At 39.2% G+C, this 27,528-nt stretch overlaps 1 protein-coding gene across 1 annotated transcript; it reads right to left on the bottom strand.

The window, feature by feature from the left end:
- Window positions 1–380: 380 nt before the first annotated feature.
- Window positions 381–27,155, bottom strand: LOC139740799 (ATP-binding cassette sub-family C member 9-like). Its single transcript, XM_071651373.1, has 11 exons — window positions 27,130–27,155; window positions 26,531–26,633; window positions 24,716–24,835; window positions 10,957–11,068; window positions 10,439–10,569; window positions 8,269–8,347; window positions 7,433–7,541; window positions 6,089–6,192; window positions 3,291–3,424; window positions 2,690–2,752; window positions 381–518 (listed from the first exon to the last, which is right to left on the bottom strand). The coding sequence occupies exons 2-11, from the start codon at window positions 26,564–26,566 to the stop codon at window positions 381–383; spliced, it is 1,026 nt and encodes a 341-aa protein (XP_071507474.1). The 5' UTR covers window positions 26,567–26,633; window positions 27,130–27,155.
- Between the last annotated feature and the right edge of the window lie 373 nt (window positions 27,156–27,528).

Genomic DNA, 27,528 nt, shown 5'->3' with positions numbered 1-27,528 from the left:
TGCATGATCATTATCATCCACTGACACAGTATTGACACAGTTTGCAGAGGTCCATTTCATTTCATAAGTACTTGATACAATTGCCTATCAACCTACAGACCATAATCTGTATAAGATACATCCACTTTAAGAAGTTTAATACACCAAATTAGAGTACCATTCAATTTCGATCAGAATATAATTTGATCTTCAAAACCAGGTCATTTTCTGTTTCATTTTGCAAAAGAAAAATAACACATTTGCATTTGTTGGATGTTTTCATAAATGGTAGAAGAACCGCTTCCTCTTCTTCATTTCTTGATGTTCACATGCTCATGTGATGATTAATAACCACCACGGACACCAGATGTTAAGGATGAAGGGGGGTGGAATTGCCCCCCTCACTTGTTTTCAGCCACCAGCGAGGCAAAGATGCCATTCTCCTTGGCCAGAAGGGCCTCTGGTGTTCCGTGTTCCGCCACCTTGCCTTTGCTCAGGACCAGGATGCAGTCCGAGTCCATAATGGTCGACACACGGTGCTGGAGGTAAGAGGAGTACAGAGACATTTACATGACTATGGCAGGAGCTGTGAGGGATTGAGGTGGAGTTTGGGGGATACCAAGCAAGGTATGTCATCAATATGTAGCCAGGAATTGTGTGAGCATATCTAGATGTCTAGATGAGTACAACTCTACAGTCTGCTAGTCTGCCATTCTACCCATAATATTGTGTCTTCTTTTGTCAGCAGGAATTATTATTCACTTTCTTTTAACCCTAAAAGGGCCGGGGGGGCAGAATCCCCCCCTCGACGTTTCGCACTATAATTCTGTAACGCGAGAAGGCCTCGTCGCGACGCTTCTTGACTTTCTTCGTTCAAGTCTCGCGTAACTTTTGCGACCAAATTTGCAACGTCTGCGCATACTTTTTCAAAGCCACGCCCATTTTAGTAAAGGCATATCGCCCCAAAATGGGCACAATTTTGTGATTTTGTATACATTTCCTATGGAAAATGGTGCTCTGTCATGAAAGTCATAAAAACCTGATTATTTTTACAATTAATCACTTTCACTGATCAATTTTATGCTGATTATCGTAGAAAAGTGGTCAGTGACAATTTTAAACGAAAAACAAAGAAAAAACAAAAGTTGAAAAACAAAGAAATATATAAGAAATTCTGAAAACAATAAAATACATAAGAATTGAAATGAGTTTTGGAAGTTTTTGTGATGTACAATTGTTGAGTATGCTAAAACAGATGTACAGACCAAAAAGTAGGCTCTCAATGCTTTTAATTAGGCTAAAATAAGATCTTGAGCTTAATTTGCATAATTAATTAATTAAAATTAGAAATTGATTGTTTCAAAAAATCTAATGACACAATCTTGTAGATTTTGACGTGGGTGTCATGCATGCCAAATTTTGTCGTGATCCCACCACTGATGGCCGGGATCGGGGGGGGGGGGGGGGGGGGGGAATCCACCCACCCTCCGGTTTTAGCATGGCTAAACAAGAGACCCGGGGGTCACGCGCTCACCTGAGTATCGCAATTTCACCTTCCATGCATTCTTGCACACTCTTACCTGAGAACCTAGGTCTGCATATGGATCCCCCCCCCCCCCCCGGGGGGGGGGCAGGCAGCCCTGGATCTGCAATGAACAAACTTGGAACTAAAGTCATTAATGTACAAACTCATGGTATTAACTTTGCTTTATCATTTCTGGTTCTAGAGTAGAAGATTTTAAATACTCATTAATGTGGGGGGCCCTAGGGGCCCCCAAGAGGGACATGGTGCCTATTTGAAGGAATTGAGATTCTATCCCCCTAGGGATGCTACCTGCTTAGTTTGGTCAAAATTCATCATGAGGTTTTCAAGAAGAAGATGAACATGTACAATTCAGGCCCCATTACAACTGTAGGACTTCTCCCCATCCCTCTCCTGGGTCCCAAGGGGGGGGGGGGGGCACCCCTGACTTCGCCAATCCCATGAACAAACTTGAAACTACAGTCATCAATGTACTAACTCATAGCATTATCTAAGCCCTATCACTTCTGGTTCTAGAGAAGAAGATTTTTAAAGATTCCTTAATTTTAGGGTGTTTGGGCCCCCCTGGGACCCCCCAGGTGGGCCATGGCGCCCATTTGAACAAATTGAGATCCTATCCCCCTAGGGATGCTACCTGCCAAGTTTGGTGAAAATCGGTCATGGAGTTCTCAAGAAGAAGATGAAAATGTAAAAAGTTTACGCACGATGGACGACGCACGACTGACGACGCACGACGGACGGCGGACGGCGGACGAAGAGCGATCGCAATAGCTCACATGAGCCTTTGGCTCAGGTGAGCTAAAAAGTCCGGCCTGATTAGGGTTAAATCATCATTCTTAAGTAGATGGAGGCAAGATGGTAGTTACATGTACATGATTTTGCCATGTCAGTATCCTGCAAGAGTTATGAACATTGACGTCAAACACACACACTGATTAATGACTTCTGGTACCATGCAAATCCAGTTTATGAAATGGACAGTCGGGGTTTGACATCTTCAAACACATTCTATATTCTTTCTAGGCAAGATTCTTAATGTCATTTGATTGGACACAAAACGTGTAAACTGTCTGGTGACACGAAGTCACAGTGAATGATGAAAGTGGTGTTTTGATGTAATGGTTCTGTATTGTGCTAGACATAAAGGAAAGCATGAAATGAACTCACAGCTATAGTCAGCACGGTCCTATCCTGGAACGCTGTAGCCACTACCTGCTGGAGGATGCAATCCTGCCAATGAAGAGATAAGGAAGATGTTGCCATGGCGATTGGTTCTTTCAGATCATAAACACCAGTTCACATGTGCTGCTGCAAGGAAATCTCAGCAAATCTGTATATATCTTCTTATTCCAAGATCCTAACAACACTACGGGATTACATGATTCCACGTACCTATTAAAAGTAAGATTCACTTTGAGAGAAGTCTACCGTAATCAAGACTGCCACTATTTTTAAATAAAAATAATCAGCATACCTGTCCATTTTGGAGAAGAAAAGCTTTTCAGGTTAATCAATAAACCTTCAGATATTACGAACTAGTGACAAAACATGGAATGGTATTTCATTTAAAAAAAAATTAAATTCAACATTATGCTTGAAGGAGACTGTCCTTATGCTTGCAACTTTGATTTCTATGGGAATGTTCTATAAATTCCTCTGACTACCAAGCACTCTAATTTCAGACGCTTAAACCATATGAATAATCATGTAGTTACATTGGGCACAACTTGCTGACAAGACAAAATATTGAGACAGAATTGAAGCTCACCGTTTCATAGTCGATAGATGCTGTTGCTTCATCCATGACAAGAATTTTTGTCTTTCTCAGAAATGCTCGTCCCAGACAAAATAATTGCCGCTGACCCACGCTGAAATTCTCCCCACCCTCAGAGACCTCAGAATCTATTCACACAGATAAAGAACAGAAGAAAAAAAATGAAAACAGAAATCAACTAGAAATGTCGCTATGGCGACTGGTATGCCTCTGCCATAATGCATGATTTTCCCAATAGGTCTAGATAGTACATGTGGACAATGTGTGATTACATTTTCACAAAATTGGCAAAATATTGAAATGACAAGTTTGTCACAAATGCGTTGAATGTTCACCTTCCTTGACCTAGGTTTAATTGGATGAATAGGAGAGCATGTATCTAGGGATTTAAGGACTTTAACTCGACTTTGACCCATTCATACATTTAGGCATTGAGTAATTTTCAAGGTACAGGTGTGGAGAAAAAGTGCAATTTCTGAATTGTAAATTGTTAATTGTAAATAGTAAATTGTTACCATTTTCATCTGGCCCTTGACCCTAAAATTCATAAGATAATCACTTTCAGGTAGAACATGCATAATATGTACTAAGTTTCAAGATAACTTGAGCCACTTCCGAGATATGGAGGAAAAAGTTAGTTCAGCACTTTCACTTGACCTTTGACCTTTTGACCTTTGAGGCAAAAAAAGAAGGAAAAAAAAACTTTCCAGAGAATTTCTATTAGGTTACACATGTATGCATACACCAAGTGTAAAAAAAAAATAACCCTGCTGGCATTGCATGATAGGAGGGAAATAGTAGAATTTTGAAGTGTTGCACTTGACCTTTGACCCCTGACCTTTGACCCCATGAACCCTATATTCTCTAGATAATCACTTCCAGTCAGTACATGTATATACTATGTTCCATGAAGATACCTTGAACAATTTTCCAAGGTACGGTGAAAAAAAAGAAGTTTTAATATTTTTACTTGACCTTTTGACCTTTGACCTCATGACCCAAACTTTCACCAGAGAATCTTAATTGGGTAATACATGTATACACTAAGTTTCAAGAAAATATCTTCAGGCATTCAATAGATATGGTGGAAATAGTGAAATTCTATGTATTTGACCCTGACCTTTTGACCTTTGACCTCATGACCCAAACTTTCACCAGAGAATCTTAATTGGGTAATACATGTATACACTAAGTTTCAAGAAAATATCTTCAGGCATTCAATAGATATGGTGGAAATAGTGAAATTTTATGTATTTGACCCTGACCTTTTGACCTTTGACCTCATGACCCAAACTTTCACCAGAGAATCTTAATTGGGTAATACATGTATACACTAAGTTTCAAGAAAATATCTTCAGGCATTCAATAGATATGGTGGAAATAGTGAAATTTTATGTGTTTGACCTTGACCTTTTGACCTTTGACCTTGAGCATGTGCACCCAAAAGTTGATAGGCACAACTTCACCCCCTAATACACATACATGCCAAGTTTCATTAGGATACCTCAACAGGTTTTAATAGTTACCTTGTCCACAAAATTCATTACGGACGGACGGAAGGATGACGGACGGACGGACAACCCGAAAACATAATGCCTCCGGCACCACTTCGTGGTGGAGGCATAAAAATTATTCTCAAAAACAAAGAATTGCTCTCATCATGCGAATTTCTCTTTAAATTGGAATATTCCTACAGAGAAATTATTTTGAGTTTTTGAGAAATCACTCAGACTGGCATAACATCAATGCTTCCCTGATTTTTGCATGAGGGATACACTATGCCTGGCAGTAGCTTTTTAAACCTTCATGACAGCTAAGTGCGGCAGACTTCTAAACATTAGGAGCACAGATCCTTCATTTCACCTTGGGCAGGATGAATATAGTTTATGATTGCAGACAGTACAGAATATGCCATACAAGTTGAAAAGTCTTGCACAAGACTGTCAATACAAACTCTTTCTTGGCAGATTGCTGATCAGTTATCATAAAACCTTGTACATATACAGCATGTCAGCAGTCGCTACAGACTTCACAACACAGAAAACTTTAGGGCCCTGCACTTGTGGGATGTACCTCCATGAAATACCACTGGCATAATCAATATGCCTGAGTGAATCAAAAGAGTAACCAAGATATTTTTTCATCATTTTGAATAGATATGCCACTAATGTAATCAATAAGCCTGTGTAAATTTTTAGCTTTTTCACTTGATCTTTGACCCAGTGGCCTTAACTTCTCTCAGAGAATCTTTTTCCTGTACATGGACTGGTTTGCCTATGAAGTTTCATATGAAAAACCATCATATCAGGCATTGCAGATCAATTAGGGGCTGACAGATGGAGGGATAGACAACCCCCAAACATGAAGCATCTGGCAACACATAATAGCAGAGGGAAACAAAAAAAAAAAAAAAAAAATGATCAAAGAATGATATAAAGCAGAACTGGCAAACCATACTTGAGAGAAAGTAATTACTTTCTGAATCAGACTTGTAATATAATAGACATGTGTTAAACCCTCCTGATGGACATTTCAAAGTGACATTTCAGCTGACTGATCTGAGAACATCCTTTAATAAAATGAGACACTGACAATTTAAATGCAAGATTATGATTGGCTGTGAAGGAACTCTCATTTCCCTCCACTTTTTCCTTTCCTGCTTGTTGTTTTCGTTCCTTATCAACCTTGCAATCATCCATTGACTGTCTTTTAATCAGCAGGTTTGCAGATCAGAAACAGCAACTTCATGGTATATTCATATAAACTGATTAGCTCTGGACTGCTGAACTCACCTAAACCCTTTTCCAGACCAGTGACGACAGCCTTAAGCTGAGCAATCTCCAATGCCTGCCATATCTCATCATCACTTTTCTCTCCGAGAGGGTCCAAATTAAATCTGTACAGAGACATGGAAACAAAAGCTGAGGAAAAAGACTCATAGGATCTTCTTCTCATTAACCCATTGAGGATGGGCTGATTTTGCTCCAACATGCATTTCCCATGGACACCTCCTCGAGCATACTCGGAACTCATCCTCAATGGGTTTAAGCACAGACAGAGAGCATGCCAATAGTGTGTCAACCCGACACAAAGAATCAAAAAGTTTGGGTTGAGTTTGGATTATATCATGAGATAAACATGAGTCTTTTATGCTGTAAGAATAGGAAGGGCACAACATGAATGAATGACTCTCACTGCTCTGTACATCTGAAATGGCTAAACACCGAAAATCAATCAAAAAAAAAAAAAGCAGAATGCTAAACATACTTTTTTATATAACGCCTGAAGACATCCTTGTTATTTGATTGGTTGTTTAACATTGATCATTCGGCCCATTTTACTATGACGTCATCATCCATGCAGTTGTGGCTCCATTTACCGTGCAATTTTGGATCAATACGATTTGGTCCATTGCACGCTCGCTGAGAGCCCAGCCGGCACACTACGCGTGTAAAACGCTTGCCTTTGCCGTGTGTGTTGTATGTATGCAACAGCACGCTAGCTAGTATGTATGCAACAACGCGCTCAGTGAGCACTCTCGTGATCTCAGATTCATTCTCGTTTCTAAATTGATAAAAACATCAAATGACAAGGATCTATTTTAGGTGTTATATAAAACAAATAATAAATGTTTTTCATTCATGCAATGGACTGAATATCTAATTCGGTGAAAGATGAAATGTTTCATCCATTCAATGAGGCGCAGCCGAGTTGTATATAAAACAAATAATAAATGTTTTTCATTCGTGCAATGGACTGAATACTTAATTCGGTGAGAGATGAAATATTTCATCCATTCAACGAGGCGCAGCCGAGTTGAATGGATCATTTCATCTTTCACCTCATGAAATATTCTGTCCATTGCACTCATAAACATTCATTATTTGTATACCATTAAACATCTAAAAGAAATATAAGTCTGATATTAAATGGTAAGGCTTATTTCTAGAAACAGTAAAGCAAACAGTCACTTTTCAACCTTCAATAACTCTCACTCATATTTGCTTTAAAGAAGAACATGCACTTTCTTGGTCCACATACATACATGTCTAGACAAGCCATCAAAAGTACCCTCACCCCCTTCCCTCCATTATTTAGTGAGGTCACTGACCACTGGGAATGAAAGCAAGGCTAACCTAATGGTCCCAGTGAAGAGAACCGGGTCCTGGGGAATGATGGCCAGTCGTTTCCTCAGCTCCTTCAGGGGAAGCATTCCAATGTTGATGCCATCAATCAAGATGTTACCTTGGGAGAAAAAAAAAAACACAAAAGAAAAAGTTCAAAGACATTCAGAGCTCATTTCTACTTACCTTTGGTCCAATCAAAATTCAAATGTCATCTCAAGATATTTTGCATATTATGAATATATGTGACCCGCCACAACCAAACCATCCTAAAGTCACTGACGGCTGAGCTGAGAAAAATCGAATTTGAAGTCAGAATCATCGGAATCGGAATTGGATTTCTGTTTTTGGCATAATTTTGTAGTGTAATGTATCGTCTATCATCTGCCAAAATTTCGAAGCTAATGATCAAGGAAAGGCAAGAAATTAGCATTTCTCTGGGCCATGATTATCCGACGTTCAATGGAACAAAAATGTGTCTGAAAGTTTGGATTTCACGCCGCAGCTAGACTCCACCCGTAGCAACGAAGTAGTGATCTCTTGGTCAGTGCATGGCATTCTGGTTACTGTTTGGTTGTGCATAGAATGCTGGCGCTAAGCTTGAATGAACATCATGGAGTTTGCTAGGAGCATACCTTCTATTGTCAAGAGGTGAACACTGTCTTGCCTCCCCTTGAACATTGAGAATATATATTGGAAGGAAAACTTTGAAGGTGGTTTTCTCAAAACGCTGAATTCCTAAACCACTCGAGAGAATCATGGTCTATGGTCACCATCACTGTGTGAGTGTGAACAACCTTGCCTTGCAATGATTGGTCTATTGCTACACAAACCTTCCAGTGACTCACCTTCAAACATGTCGATGATTCTAAACAGAGTCAGGGTGAGTGATGACTTTCCACTGCCCGTCCTACCACAGATGCCGATCTGAGTTGCAAATTTTCACATAGATTTACTGTTATTCAAGCTTCAAATGATGACTCTGCTTGGATTACACTGTAAAACTTTTCTCAAATTCACAACAGAACACATAATTGCACCCATTTTCCCCATTATATATCACAAAACTGTAAAAGTGGAAATTTTTGCGGTGTGGAAATTTTCGCGCATTTTGTGCAAACCAGACGCCAGCGCAAGAATAACAAGGAAAAGTAGAAATTACGCGGTGCGTAATATATGTCCCCGCCGGAAGTAGCATTTAGTAGCGCAATGTACAATTTAGGTAAAAACTAAAGGTCAAAGGTCGAAGAAGTTAAAGGTCAAAATTCTGTGTAGAAGTTTTGAAGCCCTCACCTAGTGCCATCACATAAAGCAAACGGAATCGAAATCAGGTTAGAAATGGCGAAGGAGTAGCATTTTGTAGCCAATATACAATATAGATAAAAAATCAAGGTCAAAGGTCAAAGAAGTCAAAGGTCAAAATTCTGTGTAGAAGTTTTGAAGCCCTCACCTAGTGCCATCACATAAAGCAAACGGAATCGAAATCAGGTTAGAAATGGCGAAGGAGTAGGGCGAAGGAGTAGCATTTTGTAGCCAATGTACAATATAGGTCAAAAATCAAGGTCAAAAGTCAAAGAAGTCAAAGGTCAAAATTCTGTGTAGAAGTTTTGAAGTCCTCATCTAGTGCCATCACACAAAGCAAACGGAAGTGAAATCGGGTTAGAAATGGCGAAGGAGTAGCATTTTGTAGCAAAATGTACAATACAGGTAAAAAATCAAGGTCAAAGGTCAAAATTCTGTGTAGAAGTTTTGAAGCCCTCACCTAGTGCCATCACATAAAGCACACGGAATTGAAATTGGGTTAGAAATGGCAAAGGAGTAGCATTTTGTAGCCAATGTACAATATAGGTCAAAAATCAAGGTCAAAGGTCAAAATTCTGTGTAAAAGTTTTAAAGCCCTCACCTAGTGCCATTACATAAAGCAAACGGAATTGAAATCGGGTTAGAAATGGCGAAGGAGTAGCATTTTGAAGCAAAATGTACAATATAGGTCAAAGGTCAAGGGTCACAACTGAAATTCTGTGTAGAAGTTTCAAAGATCCCATGTAGTGCTATTACATAAAGCAAACAGAATTAAAATTGGCTCATAAATGACAGAGAAGTAGCAAATTGAACATTTTGATCACACACGGACGCACACACAGACGGACGGACGGACGGACACACACACGTACGGAGCCCGTTTCATAGTCCCCTGCTCGAACTCGTTCGGCGGGGACAAAAACACATGAATATTTTTGCATGCCATATGTACAATGTATGTTCCAGTAGTTAATGTCGTGATTCCGCAGAATTGAAAACACACGAAATCCCATCTTACCCAGCCCAGTGCAAAAAATTACTTGCGCAAAAATATCCACTTTTACAGAATTCCAGAGCTATCACGGTCTTCACATGACTTTAAGATTTACAAGTTGCAATCATTGACATAGAATAATTACAATAGAGTACTTGGATTTCAAGCATATGTGAGCAATGTGAGCAAATGACGTATCTACCTACACTTGCATCATTAAAATTTCATTCATATTTGTTCATAATCTGTATGATAAGGAGAAAACTGTATTGAGCTTGTTGCATAGGTACACCTGTTGTGTATTCTTTCTCAATACTGTATTTCTTTACCCTAAAAATATGTTTGTTCAATGTTTTGACTGTCTGCCATACCCTGGGAAAATGTCTTTTCCAGTAGACAATTGAAGATATATTTACATTGTGATCATATCTGCAACAACATGGAAAAAAACACACACAAATCTATCAATTAATTACATGCTGTTGGTTTTTTTTTTCTTAAACACATCTAGCTTACAATGACAACCTCATACCACCGTGTTTGTTTGACTTTAATGTTTTCTCAGCACGGTCAACTTCATTACAGAGTGGAGTTTCCCTTCAACCTTTGCTTTGAGTTTTTGATTTGTTTGGGGGCATTTTTGTCAATATCTTACAAAATTTAAGAGAGAAAGATTTTAGACAAAGAGAGTTGTTATGGTTTGTCTCACTTTACACACCCACCTTCTGGCCAGCCTTGAAGTGGACAGACACCTTGGAAAGGACCGCATCCAAGTCACTGGCATATCGGGCAGAGACATTCTCGTAAATGATGTTGCCTTCTTCTGGCCAATCTTCCCTTGGTATCACAGAACCTACCATTGGTAGCAGATGTAAAGAGACCATACGTGCACAAAGATCAATATGGGCTACAATGGGTTATCCTTAAATGAAGTTGGTGCAGAAAAATACAATTTCAAAGTAAAGATCATTGATCTGTGACCTTTGGCTTTGAGTGATGATGTCGAATGACTAATCAGTACATCTACATCTCATTTAATATGATGCCACCGATAGGCTAGATGAAAGAAAATTCATTCTTTTTTTTTCTTCTTTTTTGTTGTTGGTTAAACAAGTAAAATCAAGAAAGTGAGATAAGGAATAATGAACAGAACCAAAAAAGAAAAAAAGAATCTATTTTATTTTACACTCTTCAGGCTAAGGGTGTCATTAACAAAAAGGCAAAAGCTCACATGGCTTACCATCACTCTCTTCAACATCCACCTCAGAATAATAGATAGTCCTCTCCATAGAATTCATGGCCATCTCCAAGTCTGCCACACCTCGAACGACAAATTTCAGGGTGCTAGCAGTCTAGGGGAGAGAAGGTTTTAATGGGGTAGGGGAGGAGGAGGGAAGGGGCAAACGAGATAACTCATCACTGCTTGGAAACCAAATTCTGCTGGGTTGGTGATGATTTGTGCATTTTATGGTGTTTTCTATTACCTTTCATTGCTATTTTTACATTGCAAAATAAAACTGCTCAAACTTTCATTTGAGTCTTATCCTGGTTAGAAGGATGATATAGTTTAGCTTAAGATGGAGGATTCCTATCTTTGCTGTTTGTTAGATCATCAGAAACCACTTCAGAAATAACAAAGAGCATACAATTCTAAGAGGAATTAAAAGTTCATTTGATGAATATCAGAAATGGCTGATACAGTCTAACCTGTCTATAGCGGCCACCCAAGGGAGACGAAAAAAGTGGCCGTTATAGACAGGTGGCTGCTATAGACAGATAATCCAAGTGCACAGCCTTCATGTACATGCACATTGTACATGCATGTGTGTATGTATGCACACGTGTGTGTTCATGCATTGAACAATGCATGGTGATTATAAAATTGTTGCAAGGTAGCATGTGTACAATTCTAAAAAAAAGCTTAACACTTGTGCATTGTTATGACTGAATGAGTGATGACTGAAGCGGTGGTGATCACTGAACGTTGCGCAGGAATAAGTGGCACGGCTACAAAGCAGCAAAACACGCTGAATTATCAGCTCGGCTACGGCTCCATCGGTTCTTTGGTCACTATAGACAGGTTAAAATCTACCACTGAAAACAAAAGTTGCGGCCGCTGACCACGTTAGATAGGTGGCCGCTATACACAGTGTCTTAAACAGGGCTTTTCTCTCGGGGGGATTTTTTTAGTGGCCGTTATAGACAGGTGGCCGCTAAGGCAGGTTCGACTGTATATCCAAAAACAAAGTAAAACAAAGTGGTTATACACTATAATAAATGTGGGTACCACCTTTCAATTAGGATAACTTTGTTTTTGGATATCTTAGCCATTTCATAACCAGTGTTAATTGTGCTGTTCGCACTGAATTGTTTTTGCAATTTCGGCTTCTCATACCTAGGCTAGTATTAGCGCATCAAATGTAGCAATGATTGTGTGTTAAATTTATGCGTGGGCGCAATATAGTAATGTGATTTTCGGCCTACCATAATGGGCTAGAAAGATGGGGCACGAACCGATGGTTTGCTCGTTTGTGCTTCTAGCAATTATGCAGCAAATAGGTAAGATTATCTCACGATAATCACAGAATTCCGGATGGAAGTCCTTCATCTGATGGTTCTGCATAAGTTTACAGCTATCATTTTGTTCACAGTTCACGATAAAAGAGAATTTAAATGCCTTTTGTGCTGTTTTCAGAATTCCATGATGGTCATCAAGCGTAAGTAACGCTAGTGTAGGTTATGTACAATGTACGGTACGTACAGCATAGGTTCGACAGCTACGCATTGTGTATTGTATGTTGCGTGTAGAGTTATTATAACATAGACCTGCATTGCCTCTTGACTTTATGCTATCACTTAGCCGTGAGTTGATATGACGTGTAAACCAGTATTCAGAATTCGGTTTATATGGTGGTAATACGTCCAGAATTAATTCACAACTTCTTTAGGATAGAGTTTGATTTAGGCGTGACAGATTTTATCTCACGAGCGTTCGCCCGCGTCCGGCATGCCTTCTTATCTGTTAAGTAGCCAGCTTGGCACGAGCTTGGCATGCGCCCATGCCGTCCGCGTTCCGGGAACGCCAGCTTAAAAGTCTTTTGTTTAGTGCCTTTGTTTCGAACACAATAGCGTCAACTTCACTGCACCCAATCGACCACGAAGCCATCGCTCCATGTAGCCAGCGTTCGGGAACGCCCGGATTAAGTCTTCCCTTTGTCTTGTGCTTAACACTTACACAGTTGATTTCATGGAAGCTTAAAAAAACGGACAAACTAGCAAACAAATGAAACGAAAGGCATTGCACTATTACGCGTTAGTAACGCTGTGATTACCTTAATTTGCGTCGATGAGAGGCGTAATCAAGAAGCATCTGAAATAGTATCCGAAATATAGTATTTGTTCCCCTTACATGAGCGTGAGACCACTCTTGTAAGCAGCTTCTCAGGTGAAGCAAAATGTGTGTAATGAAGTGACAAGTGTATAAGAAAAACATTCACAATAGCTAGGTAGATTGACGGAAACTTGACACCCATGGCCGTGCCAGCCAGGCAACAAGCTGGTGGAAATTTCCAGGAACTTCAAAGCAGGTTTGCCGCCAGGCAAAAACCGCAGGGTAAAGGAATTTGCGTACGCGCTGAATGGGTCGTAAACATCGTGTCAATTGCATGGGGCCTGGGAGGGAAGAGGGTCTATGTATATAGTACATGTATTAGTAACCCTGTGCTGTGTGATACGTGCATGCTGTTGGAGACACGTGCTGTAGTTGGCGAGAGCTAGCTGATGAGAGCTCCCTGCACCTGAAACCAAGGAGGTACCAGGCGAGCTCGCCTAGTACCTCCTTCCTGAAACCAGGGAGGTACATACACATCTGGCTCTGCTGAAACTATGGAGCTTTAGTACAGTAAACCTCGACATTGCTTAAGTCGACACGATAAAAAAGTCCCGATTTTTGTCTTGTTATTCCTTGAAAATTTCTTCGTCTTAGTCGACATTTATAAGTCCACAACTCGCGTAAGTCGACCTGATTTTTTAGTGCCAACTGAGCTGAAATACGTGTTTATTCCCTCGTCTAAGTCGACATAATTTTTCGCTCAAAATCTTATCGCCATTCTCTTAAAAAAGAATAAATCGTTTTCCCGCTCTGATTCGCTGCATTTCTAATCGGTAATTCCCTAGTGTATGGCGTGGTAGCGTTCGCGCCATGCGTCATATTGTCTTGTACGCCAGAAATGAAAGGGCATACATTCATTTACATTGGAGAATTACATGTAGTTGGCTACCCAAAGCAGTTCACTTTCCCCCTTTTCTGCTCGTTATTCTCAAAACGCAAAAACTTTGTACACATAAAGGTCCTAGCAAAAAATCATTATCAGAACATGAAATACACGTGTAGGTGTTTCTGTTTATCCGAATATTCTAACGTTAATTATTCCGAAGCGTTAATAGAAACCTGGGCCCGTTTTTAGAAAATTAATCAAATGCAACTAGTCTACATGTAATTAAATGCAGCTGAAAATTAAATGCAGGTGTATCAAATCACGAGCAACTTTGCACATAAACGCAAGTGCGTTGCTGCCAAAAGGCTTGCGTTTGATATAGTATGAAACTAGAAAATAGTTGTATGAACCTGAAACTCAATTGCGTTGAAACGCAACTCTAAAAATCAAATGAAGTCCATCAATCACGCGCAACGCTGTATTCAAACGCAAGAGCGTTGCAGGGAAGACTTGAGGTTTTCGTAAGAAACTATAGAGAAACTGCGTTTAAAAGCATCTCTTAACATCTACGGAGGTGCGTTATTGTTGAAAAGTCTTGCATTATTTTGTTTGTTTTTTCGTATGCAAAATTAAAAATTAAACGCAGCTCTGAAAATCAAATGCAATTGTAAGTCCATGTCATCACGCGGAACGCTGAATAGACTTGCGTTTGATATACGAAACTTGAAAATTGTAGGGAACTTCTTTAAAACTCAGTTGCGTTTCAACGCGATTCTAAAAATCCAATGCAAGTCCATCAAATCACACGCGACGCTGTATTTAAACGCAAGAGCATTGCAGAAAAGACATACTTTTTGTACGAAATTATAAGAAACTGCGTTTAAACGCATCTCTAAACATCTACGGAAGTGAGTTATTGTTGAAAAGACCTGCATTATTTTTTACTTCTTACGCAAAATTAAGAATTAAACGCAACCCCCAAAATCAAATGCAAGTCCATCAAACACGGAACGCTGAAAAGACTTGCATTTCATAATCATCCGACACTAGAAAATTGTAAGAAACTTAAACTCAATTGCGTTTAAACACTAATTCTAATAGTCAAATGCAAGTCCATCAAATCACAAGCAACGCTGTATCTAAAACGCAAGAGCGTTGCAGAAAAGACTTGCGGTTTTTGTACGAAACTAAAAACTGCGTTTAAACGCATAAAAACTATAAACCGAAGCGTGTTATTGTTGAAAAGACTTGAATCATTTTTTATTTCGTAACGGAACTTTCGCCATGATTGAACTTAGTCTGCACTAGCAGGGGAAAGACATCGCAACATTAACACGTTTCAAACTACCGAAACGCATCGTGCTTCACGAAATGTCGATGAAAAAAATAGTAGCAAATTATTGTTACTGTAGTTCGCTATTCCGAAGGTTTAAATCTCAGTCCAAAGTTAAATAAGTTCGACGATGGAAAGATGTTTATCTTTACGAAGGTTATAGTAATCCCAAAGATGTCGTTTCCGGATTAACAATTTTTCTTGTTTTTATTTCAGACTGGCCCGCGCCGTACATCACAGAGCGGTAATGTTGCGAATCGGAGCGCGAGAACAATTCATTTTCAGAGTATGGCAATAGAAATGTAAGCAAAACAAATAAAAATATGGCGACTTAGGGAAGGAAAATCACACATCCTCTTTCAACTCAGTCGGCACTGAAAAATTATCTCGACAGAATCATACGAATTCACACGCATATCTTCACAGCAACGCACTTCAATTTAAATCGCAAATTTGCATGCACTTTGGGGAATATGCGTTTGTTTTTTTCATATCAAATTTAAAACGTACAGTGTCTAGAAACGGGTCCATGTTTCGGATCCCGCTCTTTCAAAAGCTCTCAAGATTTTTGTGTTTTGTGCATTGCCGTTACTAACTTCGCGTATATGTGCTTCTTTCGCAATAAAACTCGAATTAAGATGTACACAGCGATAGAGGCTCAGCTCAGTAGATACTTGCCTCCAGTGACAATATTCTTGTGTACAACAAAAGAGTTTGTGAGCCCATTAGCGCAATGTCTATTCATACCTATACCTGGTGCCCGATCGATACTTTCATTGTTTGATGGCACATGGTATTGTAGTTGACCATGGAAAGGGGATACTGTCATAATAGGCCTACAGCTTGACTGTTTCCGCACAGGAGGAATACCAACCTGTCCATTCTCAAGTCGACCTGCAAAGAGAATCTCGCTTTTGAGCATTTCAGGCTCTTGGAGAATTATGGGAGGAACGGGTTAAGAAAACTCATTTAAACTATGAATGTAATTATCCCTCTTCCCTGGTTATGTAATGGGCTGTTTAGAGCTCATCAGTGAAGATTGAAAGTAAGCCTACTTTTTGCAAAGCGTATTATAATGACAACTTGTGCAACAATAATTAACCTGGCTATTTGTTAACTGGCAAAATGTAATGTTTGGGCTTATTTTCTTATAGGTCAGCAAGACGATATGCGGATTCCGTAAAGTTCTGGGTAAAACCTAATGTCCTGAGAGAAGACTTACTAATTTACCCGCGCTTGGAACGGATAAGTCTACCGACTCTCACCAGGAAAAATTTCTTCAGTACTACATACAGTGCTAGCCGTATATAGTGTATGATAGGTTATCTTTATAACAGGCGGGAAGGACGGTGCATCTTCTACAAATGATTTGTCTCTCGTGGAAGAAAACCCGTCTCCTTGCGTGAATTTTAGCTCCTTTTTCAAGCTTGCGGGAAACGCGATGGATGGACCAAACGTATATTAATCACAAAGCGAGGAACATCGTTGTGAACATAAAAACTGAGAAATATGCAAGAAACAGTAACGGTCATTTTCATCTCTGTCTGCAATTAATTATTCCAAAATTTCGTTAATCACATAGAATGCAATTAAGTTCGTTTTGATGAATATTCAAGAACACACACACACACAAAATAAAAAAGTTATTCCGAAAGTTCGTGAACTAGAAAACGAAATGCCTTAATCTTATTATATTTTGTTAGGATATAATTATATTCCACTGCTTGAAACGCAGTGAAGGGGGGGGGGGGTCATAAAGCTGTTCGTAAAGATACGAACGACTTACGAGTGACTGATGATAAGTTCTTGTGCTGAATTATGGAAATTCTGATAAGTATAGCACATCAGAACTGATCACCAGTCGCTCGTAAGTTGTTCGTAACTGTACAAACAGATTTATTAAACGTCCCCCCCCCCCCCCGTAACACAATAATGTGATACACTGTACTAGAAAGCTTTAATGTCATGCTGAGTTAAGTAACCAAGTCAGTGGTACTTCATATTTTATGCAGTGTTTCAAAGTGACAGATTATGAGAAAGATATGTATCTATGTTACATTCGTGTGTATAATACATTAATTTTGATAGTTTATAGTACTGTTGTACATGCAATTACCATGATCTCGGCAGACGACTGACCAGCACCAATTGTCTCAATTGGCTTTCCTATGCTTTTTACGTCGCCTACAGAATGGGTATCCTCTGGTCCTTTCAATTCAGGTATTCATAATTGCTTATAAAGCACCCTCTTTAGTTTTTACAATCGGAAGGGAATAGCAGCAAGAAACATCCTCGTTTAAAAGAGGCTTTTCTTAATAGCAGGTATGCCATTTTTCTTCTGCTTCCCTTGTTTTGGGGCAGCAATAACAGCCATGGAGCTACAAGCAACAAAACTTGTAGCTCCTTGCTAAAGATGCACCCGACACACAAAAGCGCACCGACGTATTCATTTTGCGGCACGGACACAAACACACCGAAGTTCACATCAGGCTGCCGTATTGGTCGATGATAGATACCGTCTTATAATTGGATGATTTTCTTTGACTCCTCATATAGAATGCTTTCGCCTTATGAAGTGACAGAGGAGGAGCGTAAACGCCGTCGTGCGTCGCTATAAAGAACGACTGCTGTATTGTTTCGTTTAGGGAAAGAATCAGGTTGTGAGCTTGAACGGAAACAGAACCTGAATTTTAAGAGATTGTCATGGTTTTGTTTGTTTACTTGTTCGTTCGTTTGTTTGGTTGTTCGTTTGTTTTTGCTTTTTAGAAAGTGAACTACTGACAATAGCGTACAAATATTCGTATTTAAGGTTTAAAGGGATGTGGAATTGGATTATGTAAAGCTAAAAGCCGCGTTTACACATGTTCACGGCAACCACGGCAGTCACATTTCAGGCCATCACGGACAAAATGGGACGGACGTGAAACAACGCTGTGAGACGAGATAGGCAAATGTGACAGGCCGTGATTGCCGTGGATGCCGTGTCACATTCTTAAACTGTTAAAAAAAATTGCCACGGCAGTCCCGGTGCTAATGAGGAATTTTGTATGCCTTGATAAAATGGGATGAATGCAATGAAACACGACGGCACGTAATAGACCCTAACAAAACTTGGAGGCGGTCCGCAGCGGGACGGGACGGAAAATATTGATAGTCTATAGCCTGATCAGACGCCGTGAGAACAGCGTGTGATAGCTATAGAAGTTCGCCGGGGCGAGGACTGGAACGATCCGAACAAGACTTAGAATGCGAAGGTGGGGGGGGGGGGGGGAACAGGAGAATGTCTCAACTGCATATACTAGTATACCCACAGCGCACTGCATCTCAGGCAAATACAACGTGGCCGCCAGGAACATGGTGTAAACGTAGCTTTAGAGTCTGTAGAATCCACATATCTATAGGCATAACTAAAACTTGATTTCTCGTGACTCTGACACACTTTGACAGACTTTGACAGATTTCTGTGCACAACATGTTCATGTAATATTCAATTCCACACACATACACACACACACAAAAGATCTTCGACCTCCTAGACCATTCTCCCGCCCATCATTCTCTCTCTGCATCTTTTTCTGTTGTTATTTTGTTCCACCTATGGGGATGTATTCTATGTTCGGCAATAATAGTGCGTTTCATCGTGTTTTGTTTTGTTTTGTTTTATTTCATTTTTAGATTTAGATCGGAAAAGCAATATAGACGGGAGGTAAAATTCTTGAAGCAACTATACAGTTTCAATTTTTAGTTTGACATCGTTCTTATATTTTGATGTTCGTTGCACCTGTAAGGTTCTTGTAATGCGAAAGTTAAATAAGATTCGCTATAATATTCTCGAAAATTCCCTCTGCCGTATTGATATTCGTTAATGTGAAAAATAAATACGATTCATTAATCCGAAACCGCACGAATTTTGTGATTCTAAGGGTGCATTTATCGGGATATTAAATTAATTACGTTACTCTGAAAACGAATAACACAACTTGTTCCTTTTAATTTCTGGGATTAACAAAACATCAGAAAGCAGAGCTTATCTAATTTTCGGATTTTTAGTCTGGCATTGGGGGTTAGTAGTTCGGAAAATAAGTATGGAAAATCTTTGAGGCAAGAAAATAATTTGAATTCCTATTATGGCATCGTTATTTCCTTTGCCTTATGTTCATTATTCCGAAAGAAGAATAAGGTTCGTAAATCCGATGGTTCTTTTTGCTGAACCCGCAAAACACGCAAATTTGATATGCCTTATGTAATGTGTTAATCCAAAATTGTATTAGGGCTCGTTAATACCATTTGTGGCATTATTCCGAAGGTTCGTAAATGTGAGAATGAATTACGTGCATGGTACGAAACTTATGTCATTTTTGGCTAAAAGAAAATTAAAAACGCCGAATCTTTTCCTGTGACGGGAATATATGGGTTTATTTCTGAACGTGACATCGTTTACTTCTTTGCACGATATTCATCATTCCGGGAAAAAAAAATATTCAGATGGTTCATTCATCCGAAAATGGAAAAAAAGTGGGTCGTTTATCTGTAAAGAAATTATCATATTCGTGGTAAGAAACTTCGTTTTCGTATCAGCTATATAACGTCCGAAATTTCGAAACTTATATAAAAAAGAAAAGCGAACCTTCAGCATAATAACAAACTTTAGCGAATCGTAACAGTTTTTTTTCTTTTATCAATCGAGCAGTGTGGAACAACAAATCCGACATTTGTTTTAGCATGGTATTGAGCAGAATGTTACTGCTATTCACTTCCAAAAGTAAAAGCAATTATCTGACATTTATTCTGGCATCTTCTGGAGCCGAATGTGATTGCTATTTACTTTCGAAAGTAAAGCAAATATCCGACATTTATTTAATCACCATGCGGAATTGAATATTACTCTGATTCATTTCCGAACGTCAAAGGAAACATTCGACATTTATTTTAGCATCTTCCGGAGCTGAATGTTATTGCTATTTACTTTCGAACATAAAAGCAAACATCAGAAATTTATTTTATCATCATACAGAGTTGAATATCATTATTATTCATTTCTGAACGTCAAAGCAAACATTCGACAATTATTTCACCATCTTCCGGAGCCGAATGTTATCCTTATTCATTTCCGAAGGCAAAATCAATTATCTGACATTAATTTAAGCACCGTACGGAGCTGACTCTTACCGTTATTAATTTCCCAAAGTGTAAGCAAACATCCGACATTTATTTTAGTATCATACGGAGTCGAATATTACCGTTATTCATTTCCAAAATTAAGAGTAAACATCTGACATCTATTTTAGCATCTTACGGAGCCGATTGTTACCGCTGTTCATTTTCGAAAGTAAAGGCAAACATCCGACTTTTTTGGTGGCCCGATCGTACCAAAATCTTCATTTCTGAAATTTCGGTGGCCCGACGCGCATTTTTGGTGGCCCCGTAAGTGTCGAGCCTTGACTAATGTCATCGAAAAGTAAACCAGAATGCAACTTCTCGCTTGTGAATTATTGCTTGTGAATAATCGCAAAACTTTGGCAAAACTTTTGGAATACCAATCCTGTTCATGACGCTTGGAAACTGCGAGTCGTGAGAATTTTGCGAACTCGTGCAATGTTACTCCGTAGCGTATGCGAGCATGTGGAGTCGCAATCGTTTAACTGTCTGAAGTGCGCGATTTCTCTCACTCGTTTTTGCCACGCGATTTATTTTAACTTGCAAGAACGATGTGGAATTCTGGCGTCCACCGTGAATTGTGCACTTGCCGGCGCAAATTGTTCTTTTCAAAGGTGAAGCCGTGCGCGGAAAGCACGTGGTTGGGATAATCCTTGCGTTCCTAAAGCGGAGAGGAACGCCATGAATGCGACTTGTGAGCAAGCCCGTTCTGTTGCGTCCAAGGAACGCCCTCATTAGGCTGATGAATAGAGGGATTAAACCCCCCATTCTGCACGCAGGAGGAATAGGGGCGTCCCCTAACAAAAGGAGGAACGCGAGCATTCCCCACGCGGCCGAACGCTCGCTATATTAAATCTGTCACGCCTAGACATCAGTATGAATTAAAGACTGTCTTTAGTGTTTTGAGATACGTGCTTTACATGTTGCATTCATAAGTATGTCATCCTATAACGGTAACGTACAGGCTGAAACATTCTACATTTTTATGTGAAAAGAAGTGGTATTATAGCATTTTAAGCAGCTTTGGTTTAAGGAAAGGATTATTTATTTTGTAGAAAACTGAAGGCAAGGGTAGTGCTAAATGTAGGCATGTAATGTGTAGTGTTCGTTAATTTGAATTTTCCATACAAACATTTGTAATTTATTGCATCATTTCACAGCTTGGGACAGGATCACAATCCAAATGTGTCAATCACAAGGGTAAAGATTCTAGGCTTGGAAGAGCACAAGTCTGTAAGTTTTGTATAGGTCTTTACATGCATATTACGGTCTCTAAACATTATTTTTTTGTTGTTGAATTGCAACAGAAAATTGATATTGCAACAGTGTATTAACACTGCTACAGTGTAAACGTGGATGGATAATGACATTACAGAGATGCCATTTCATGATGTGTAGTGAATACATGGACACAAAATGTGTATGTATAATGATGCAGTACAAGACAGTGACTGTACTATTGTTTGTTCAGAAGAGCAAACCTTTTTGTGTGTTAAAGGAGAATTATATACATGTATGCTCAACCTATACTGTAATCTAAGAAATTGATGTTTGATGTATTCATATATAAAATAGCATACATACTTATGATACAGGCCGGCAGTGCATGACAAAAGTTGTAGTGCACGCAAAATATAACGATTGCAAACGATAACCCACTATAGATTTGATATCGGTTTTTGCTCCCTCATTTTAATCATCGAGTACTTGAATCCCGCACCTTATCGACGCGATTGCGCCACAACCGCGATATGCTTTGCTCGATATTATCGTTATTCTCATCAATTCTCGCTGGCTATACCAGCAACTTATCTGTGTGGGACTAGACTTTCAGCGGTAGATTTAAACATGGAAGCTGAAATGAACAGGTTCGCTACTTTTACAGAGACTGATCTATATAAACAGTATCTTAGACAATTAGGACACAAAGGATGCCATCAAATACGCCCTACGAATTTTGGACTCCTACTGTTCTGAAAAAGGAATCAATCTGACTGATACTGAGCAAGTCAACCCAAGATTTGTGCCGCTTTCTCCGTACATTCTGCGCGGAAGTGCGCCGTGGAAATGGGCAGCGTGTGTACGGTATACGTTAAAGCGCTCTTTGATCACGCTACGCTATGAACTTTTACTACTACATTTACAACACACTCTCGGAATCCACATGTGCAGCAATGGTGACTTCAATGATGCCTGGCACGAGCCTTGTGTTTAAATCCAGTAGATCCCTAATCCTACAAAACATCATCTAGTCCTGGTCCTGGACCCACAGTGCAGTAAGTAGGGCGTCTAACGTGTTACTGTTAGATCCATGGTAGACCTATTGTAGGGTCAAGTGTTAACTAACGTTAGCTCTGTCGCTCGTAAGTGACGTAGAAAGATCTAAATGTTAGGCCAGGGCCCCTAGACCTAACCTATCGTAGGGCCTAGAAAACGTTAGATATAACCACGTAGACCCTAGACTCTATACTTGAATTTGGATCTTCAGGATTTTGTCTACACATACAGGTTCAAAGAAACTGATATTATTGCTTGTCTAGACACGTGTAGAGTCTTAAATGATCTTGCCTGGGTATGTATGCTATTTTATATAACACATAGTGCATGACATCTTATTGCACTATAACAAGTACCAAGCACCTCCAAATTCTGAATTTGCCCTCAGGCAATTATATTGAATTCGGCCTGCGGCCTCATTGAATATAACTGGCCTTCGGGGCAAATTCAGAATTTGTCGGTGCTTACATTCTTATAGTGCATTCAGCCTCATGCACTATATATGTGACACTGCACCACAAAACAAACAAAAAGTCGCAAGACATGAATTTTTAGTTAAGACCATATTCTGAAAGAGCAGACTTTAAGCTTTAAAATGATGTATAACTCAAATCAAATGGACTCTCCTAACATACCTAAATATTGGAAAGAAAGCACAAACTCAGGAAAAGTGTGAAGTGAGAAAAGAGGCTCTGAAGTAGTGTCTATTCAAGCGCTTAATCTTTACCAAGCCGTACTGGCTGTGCAATGAATGGGACAAAAGACAGGAAGTAAACCACCAGAGTAACAACAATGAAGGGATTATCAGATTAAACTGAAATTAAGCATGCCTCATTAACACATTCTGTCCATAATTAATGCCAACTTTCAAAGCAGTAGCCCTATCCTTTCAAAAGTTATTAGAGTTGAAAGTGAAGAGTGTGGACAAGGTTTTCCAGAAATGAAAAAGGGATTCTAAAGACACACCTAATCACACTATTCTACCAAAAATGTTCGAGATAAACTGCTAAAAAAACACACTTTCCTGCCCGTTTTATGATACCAAATTTCAGCATAATGTAAAAGAAGACCCGCTCTTTCAGAAAATATGAAAAAGTCAAGTTTGGCTAGGTTGACCCATTTCACTTATTTTCAGTCCTCACGCAAAATCAGTGTGTGCGACTTTATGTTCGTTTTGAGGTGCACGGTCACATATATAACAGTGTATCATTCAGTGTTTCACTTGCAGTTTTACTGTTCGTTCATTCACATACATGCGCATGCACAACAATTAGGAGAAGAATTGAATAAGGACAAGAGTGCAACATTCGACTCGACTGTCTGCAATTTTATTCTTGTTGTACATTGTGTATATGGCGGTTAGCTGACTGGATAGGATCTAGTGGTACCTACGGAAACCCGAGGCCAGCATATTCATCAAATAAACTTTAAATTACCTTTAGCATTGTATGCTCTTTCATATTTCATAAAAGTCTTCTCATTATCTCACAAAAGAAAGTTGTAAACTTGAATCCCATGTCGACCAAAATTATACATCATCCCTTTAAATACCATTGTACATTTAGCAACAAGCCTCTACACTGATCATTGAATTGGCACCACATTTCAATAGATGAAAGTTCATGGTTCTGTCTCAAATAGACTAATTTCTGTATTTTTGTCCCTGATATGCGCACATGTGTGTGTGTGTATTTTTTTAAATTACTGGTCCTGTTCTTTTTTTTTCCTTTTTTTCTCGTTATTTTTATCATTATTACTTTTTTATTCATCATCTTTTTTTTTTTTAAATCAGTGATGTCGGACAGGTAAATTTAGCAATTTCTGAAAAGTTACTCCCCAAACAGTGATTTTCCCGGTCTGGGACTTCTGAACTGGTGCCAAAGTTAAGCACGGGTTGATAACACCTTGAAGATATTTACAGTCATTGAATAAAAGGAAATAACATCAAGCAGATTAGCAGTGTGAAAAAGTTGTGCGCAGATATACATGTATTACCAGATCCATTTTCGACTCACCGACATGGCATATGAAATAGCAAGACCCACAAGACTGGGACCAAAGTTCATCGGATCAGCAGCTGCTGCTGCGAGGCTGGATATACCAGAGATAAACACAGTCAGAGCTCCTATCGTGTCCTGTTGCAAATACCCCAGGCACAGGGAAAAGACATAATGGAATTATGATTGACTTCTGGTTTGCAGACTTACATTATACGTGAAACAAAATCATAAACACAGTGAATACCTTGTATTGCTCTGGATGAAACCTGTGAAGTACACATGCAAAATGAGAATGGATATGTGACTCACAATAATGTCAGACTTCATAGTCATAAGATCAATATTTTTTTTTTCATTTTTTATGTTTTACATTTAGCAATTAACTCCTCTGAAATCATAATGGTGATATTCTCAAACAGTACCAGCACAGACACACAGTTGTGGGAAAAGTACAAGTTAGCACTTTTAATTGACTTTGATGTTGCTCCTCTCCCAAATAATCAGGGTGAAGTACCATATGAAGAGCTAAAAACGTTGTACCTCCAAAGTCATGGACTTATTCAAATCATAACCATGCTACTTGAGGTTCTCTGGGATCCATTTATCCTGTATTCATTACAAAATCTAAAAAGACTTGAATCTTTAAAGTACAGTTGAACCTCTCGTATCCGGACAAGTCGGGACCGGGGCTCATCCGGATAAGGGATTTGGCCGGATACGGGAGACTCAATGATTTATACATGTACATATACATACACATGTACTGATGTAGCCCATTGTAGTACCACATGTAGTAATGTGTACACTGCAACCTTTTCATTGTTACACTCAGTAACAGACAGCTACGTACCGGGCCCAAGGTAAAAAGTGATAGCGCATTGCGATTGGGTTGCTCTCTTCCCCACACTCTCTCTCCCTCTCTCTCTTTGTGTGTGTACTGTGTGTGAACAATTTTTGAGTGTTCAATATCATTCGTTGCTCAGCCAATGACTCGAAACAATGCATGTCTATCTAGTCATATCGACGGCTGTATATGGACCTATATGTGGCAATGCGATATGAGAGGACTCGAGCGCATAATCTGTCCATGTTCTTGCGATGATTTGGGGATGTTTGGGGATGTTAAAATGTCTGAAGGCAAACAATTTGGAAGGAAATTTGATGTAATGTATGTTAATCATGTTGGAAGTAATATGTAATTCATGTGTGTTTGTGTAGGAGTTCTCAAGGAGTTGGAAATCCCCCTTTCCTCCCGTCATTAGTAAAAAAAAAAAAAATCACGGCGAGATTGCGTCCGTATAATAGAGAGATCCGGATAAAGGGAGGCCGGATAAGAGAGGTTCAACTGTACCATGGTCCCATGCCATTGAGATCTTTCTAGGAATAAATACACTGACAAAGTAGAAGTTTTCAGAGAATATCTGTAAACATGTTTAAATAACTCAATAAGATAACTCGTTACTAACAAAGTGAACTTCCAGACTTCAAAAAGCCTCACATTTACAGTATAATCCACAAACTTTGGTACAGAACAACTTGACACTCGAAATCACTCTCCGACCACCACTGCCACATACTGTAAAACAAAATATTTTCGAGGCATGAAATTTTCGAGATACATTTCATGGAGCTGACGGCCATTTACGCGGCATGAAATTTTCGCAAGTTGCCTCTAACTTTCAATGCGAATAGTGTAGACAAGAACTGTCACATGCATTTTAATTTTGCAAATCTTGGCTCTCGAGAAATTTGCGAAATAAAAATGCATGCATAACATTCCTTGTTTTCAGGTAACAACATTGAACAGATTGCCGATGGTTTAATGCTCACCAGTCTAACTCCAAGCCACCTTGTTCCTGTCTGCATGTAAATGAGTGCTGTATTGTTGGCTTCAATCTTGTGGAGAATCCCCCTCTGGAACCGATTGTTGAGACTGAGGCAACCAAATTTTATCGAAAGAAGAAGCAAAACAAACAGGAATGCACTGGCTCTGCAAAATATGCTCATTCGACAGTGTACTACATAGGGTGTAACTAAGCCATCAATTGAAGATTCGATCAAGTGACATTATATTTCTATTACCATTACCATAAGTCTTAATGACATTTGTGCATTAAAGAAAATGTACTCATACATACCAAAAACTGAATGTTGATATTTATTACAAAACCCGCAATCAAGTGGTTATTCAGCAATTATGAAAGGAACTCATTTGTTTTACTTCAAAATAAGGCGATAGCTGAGTTTTAGTTCTAAGCTTGAATACAATCAATCAGTTGAAAAGAAATACAAGAACTGAACACAGGTACAAAATACTGCCTGAAAAATTCAGTGATGCTGTTTGAACATTTTAGTGTTCATATGTTGCTCGGGCAACACAAATTTAAGCAAAACAGCACAAAGGAAAAGAAAATACACATTGCTCTTACCCATAAGCTCTAATAGTTGAGAGACCTCCCAGGGTCTCGGAGAAGTAGGCAAATACCGGTGAACGAGTAATGCTTACCAGTCTCTGAATCTCTCTGGAAGAGTCACAAAAAACAGAACAAAACAAAATATTGCAACTGATTGACAAATTGCCCTACATCGACGTAAATAAGCACTGAATTGATCAGTGTTTAGTAGTAGCCATGATAAAAAATCATGGGCGTACATACTCGAGCAGGATTTGAACCTACGACCTCCTGATCACCGGACAGGCGTCATCTCCACTAGACCACCGAGCTTTCGCCCGAAAGCAAGTGTTGGTTCTAATCCTTATAGCATGCAGCGGGTACTGCTTTGTTATTTAAATTCATGAATTTTTTTCCGTCGAGATGTTTTTCATT

The sequence above is a fragment of the Diadema antillarum genome, unplaced genomic scaffold (genome assembly GCF_040938485.1).
Source record: "Diadema antillarum isolate AM-2024a unplaced genomic scaffold, OU_Dant_1.0 seq00000885_RagTag, whole genome shotgun sequence".
Taxonomy (NCBI): Eukaryota; Metazoa; Echinodermata; class Echinoidea; order Diadematoida; family Diadematidae; genus Diadema; species Diadema antillarum.
The sequence above is the reverse complement of the archived record's forward strand: the minus strand, read 5'-3'. Positions and strand labels throughout refer to the sequence as shown.

Bases quoted from the DNA above. Each gene is read 5' to 3' on its own strand.
- LOC139740799 (XM_071651373.1), bottom strand. From the start codon at position 26,566: ATGCAGACAGGAACAAGGTGGCTTGGAGTTAGACTG. The intron at 7,542-8,268 runs GTGAGTCACTGG...TTTTCTCCCAAG, and splicing joins AATCATCGACATGTTTGAAG to GTAACATCTTGATTGATGGC. The intron at 519-2,689 runs GTGAGTTCATTT...TCTTACCTCCAG, and splicing joins GGACCGTGCTGACTATAGCT to CACCGTGTGTCGACCATTAT.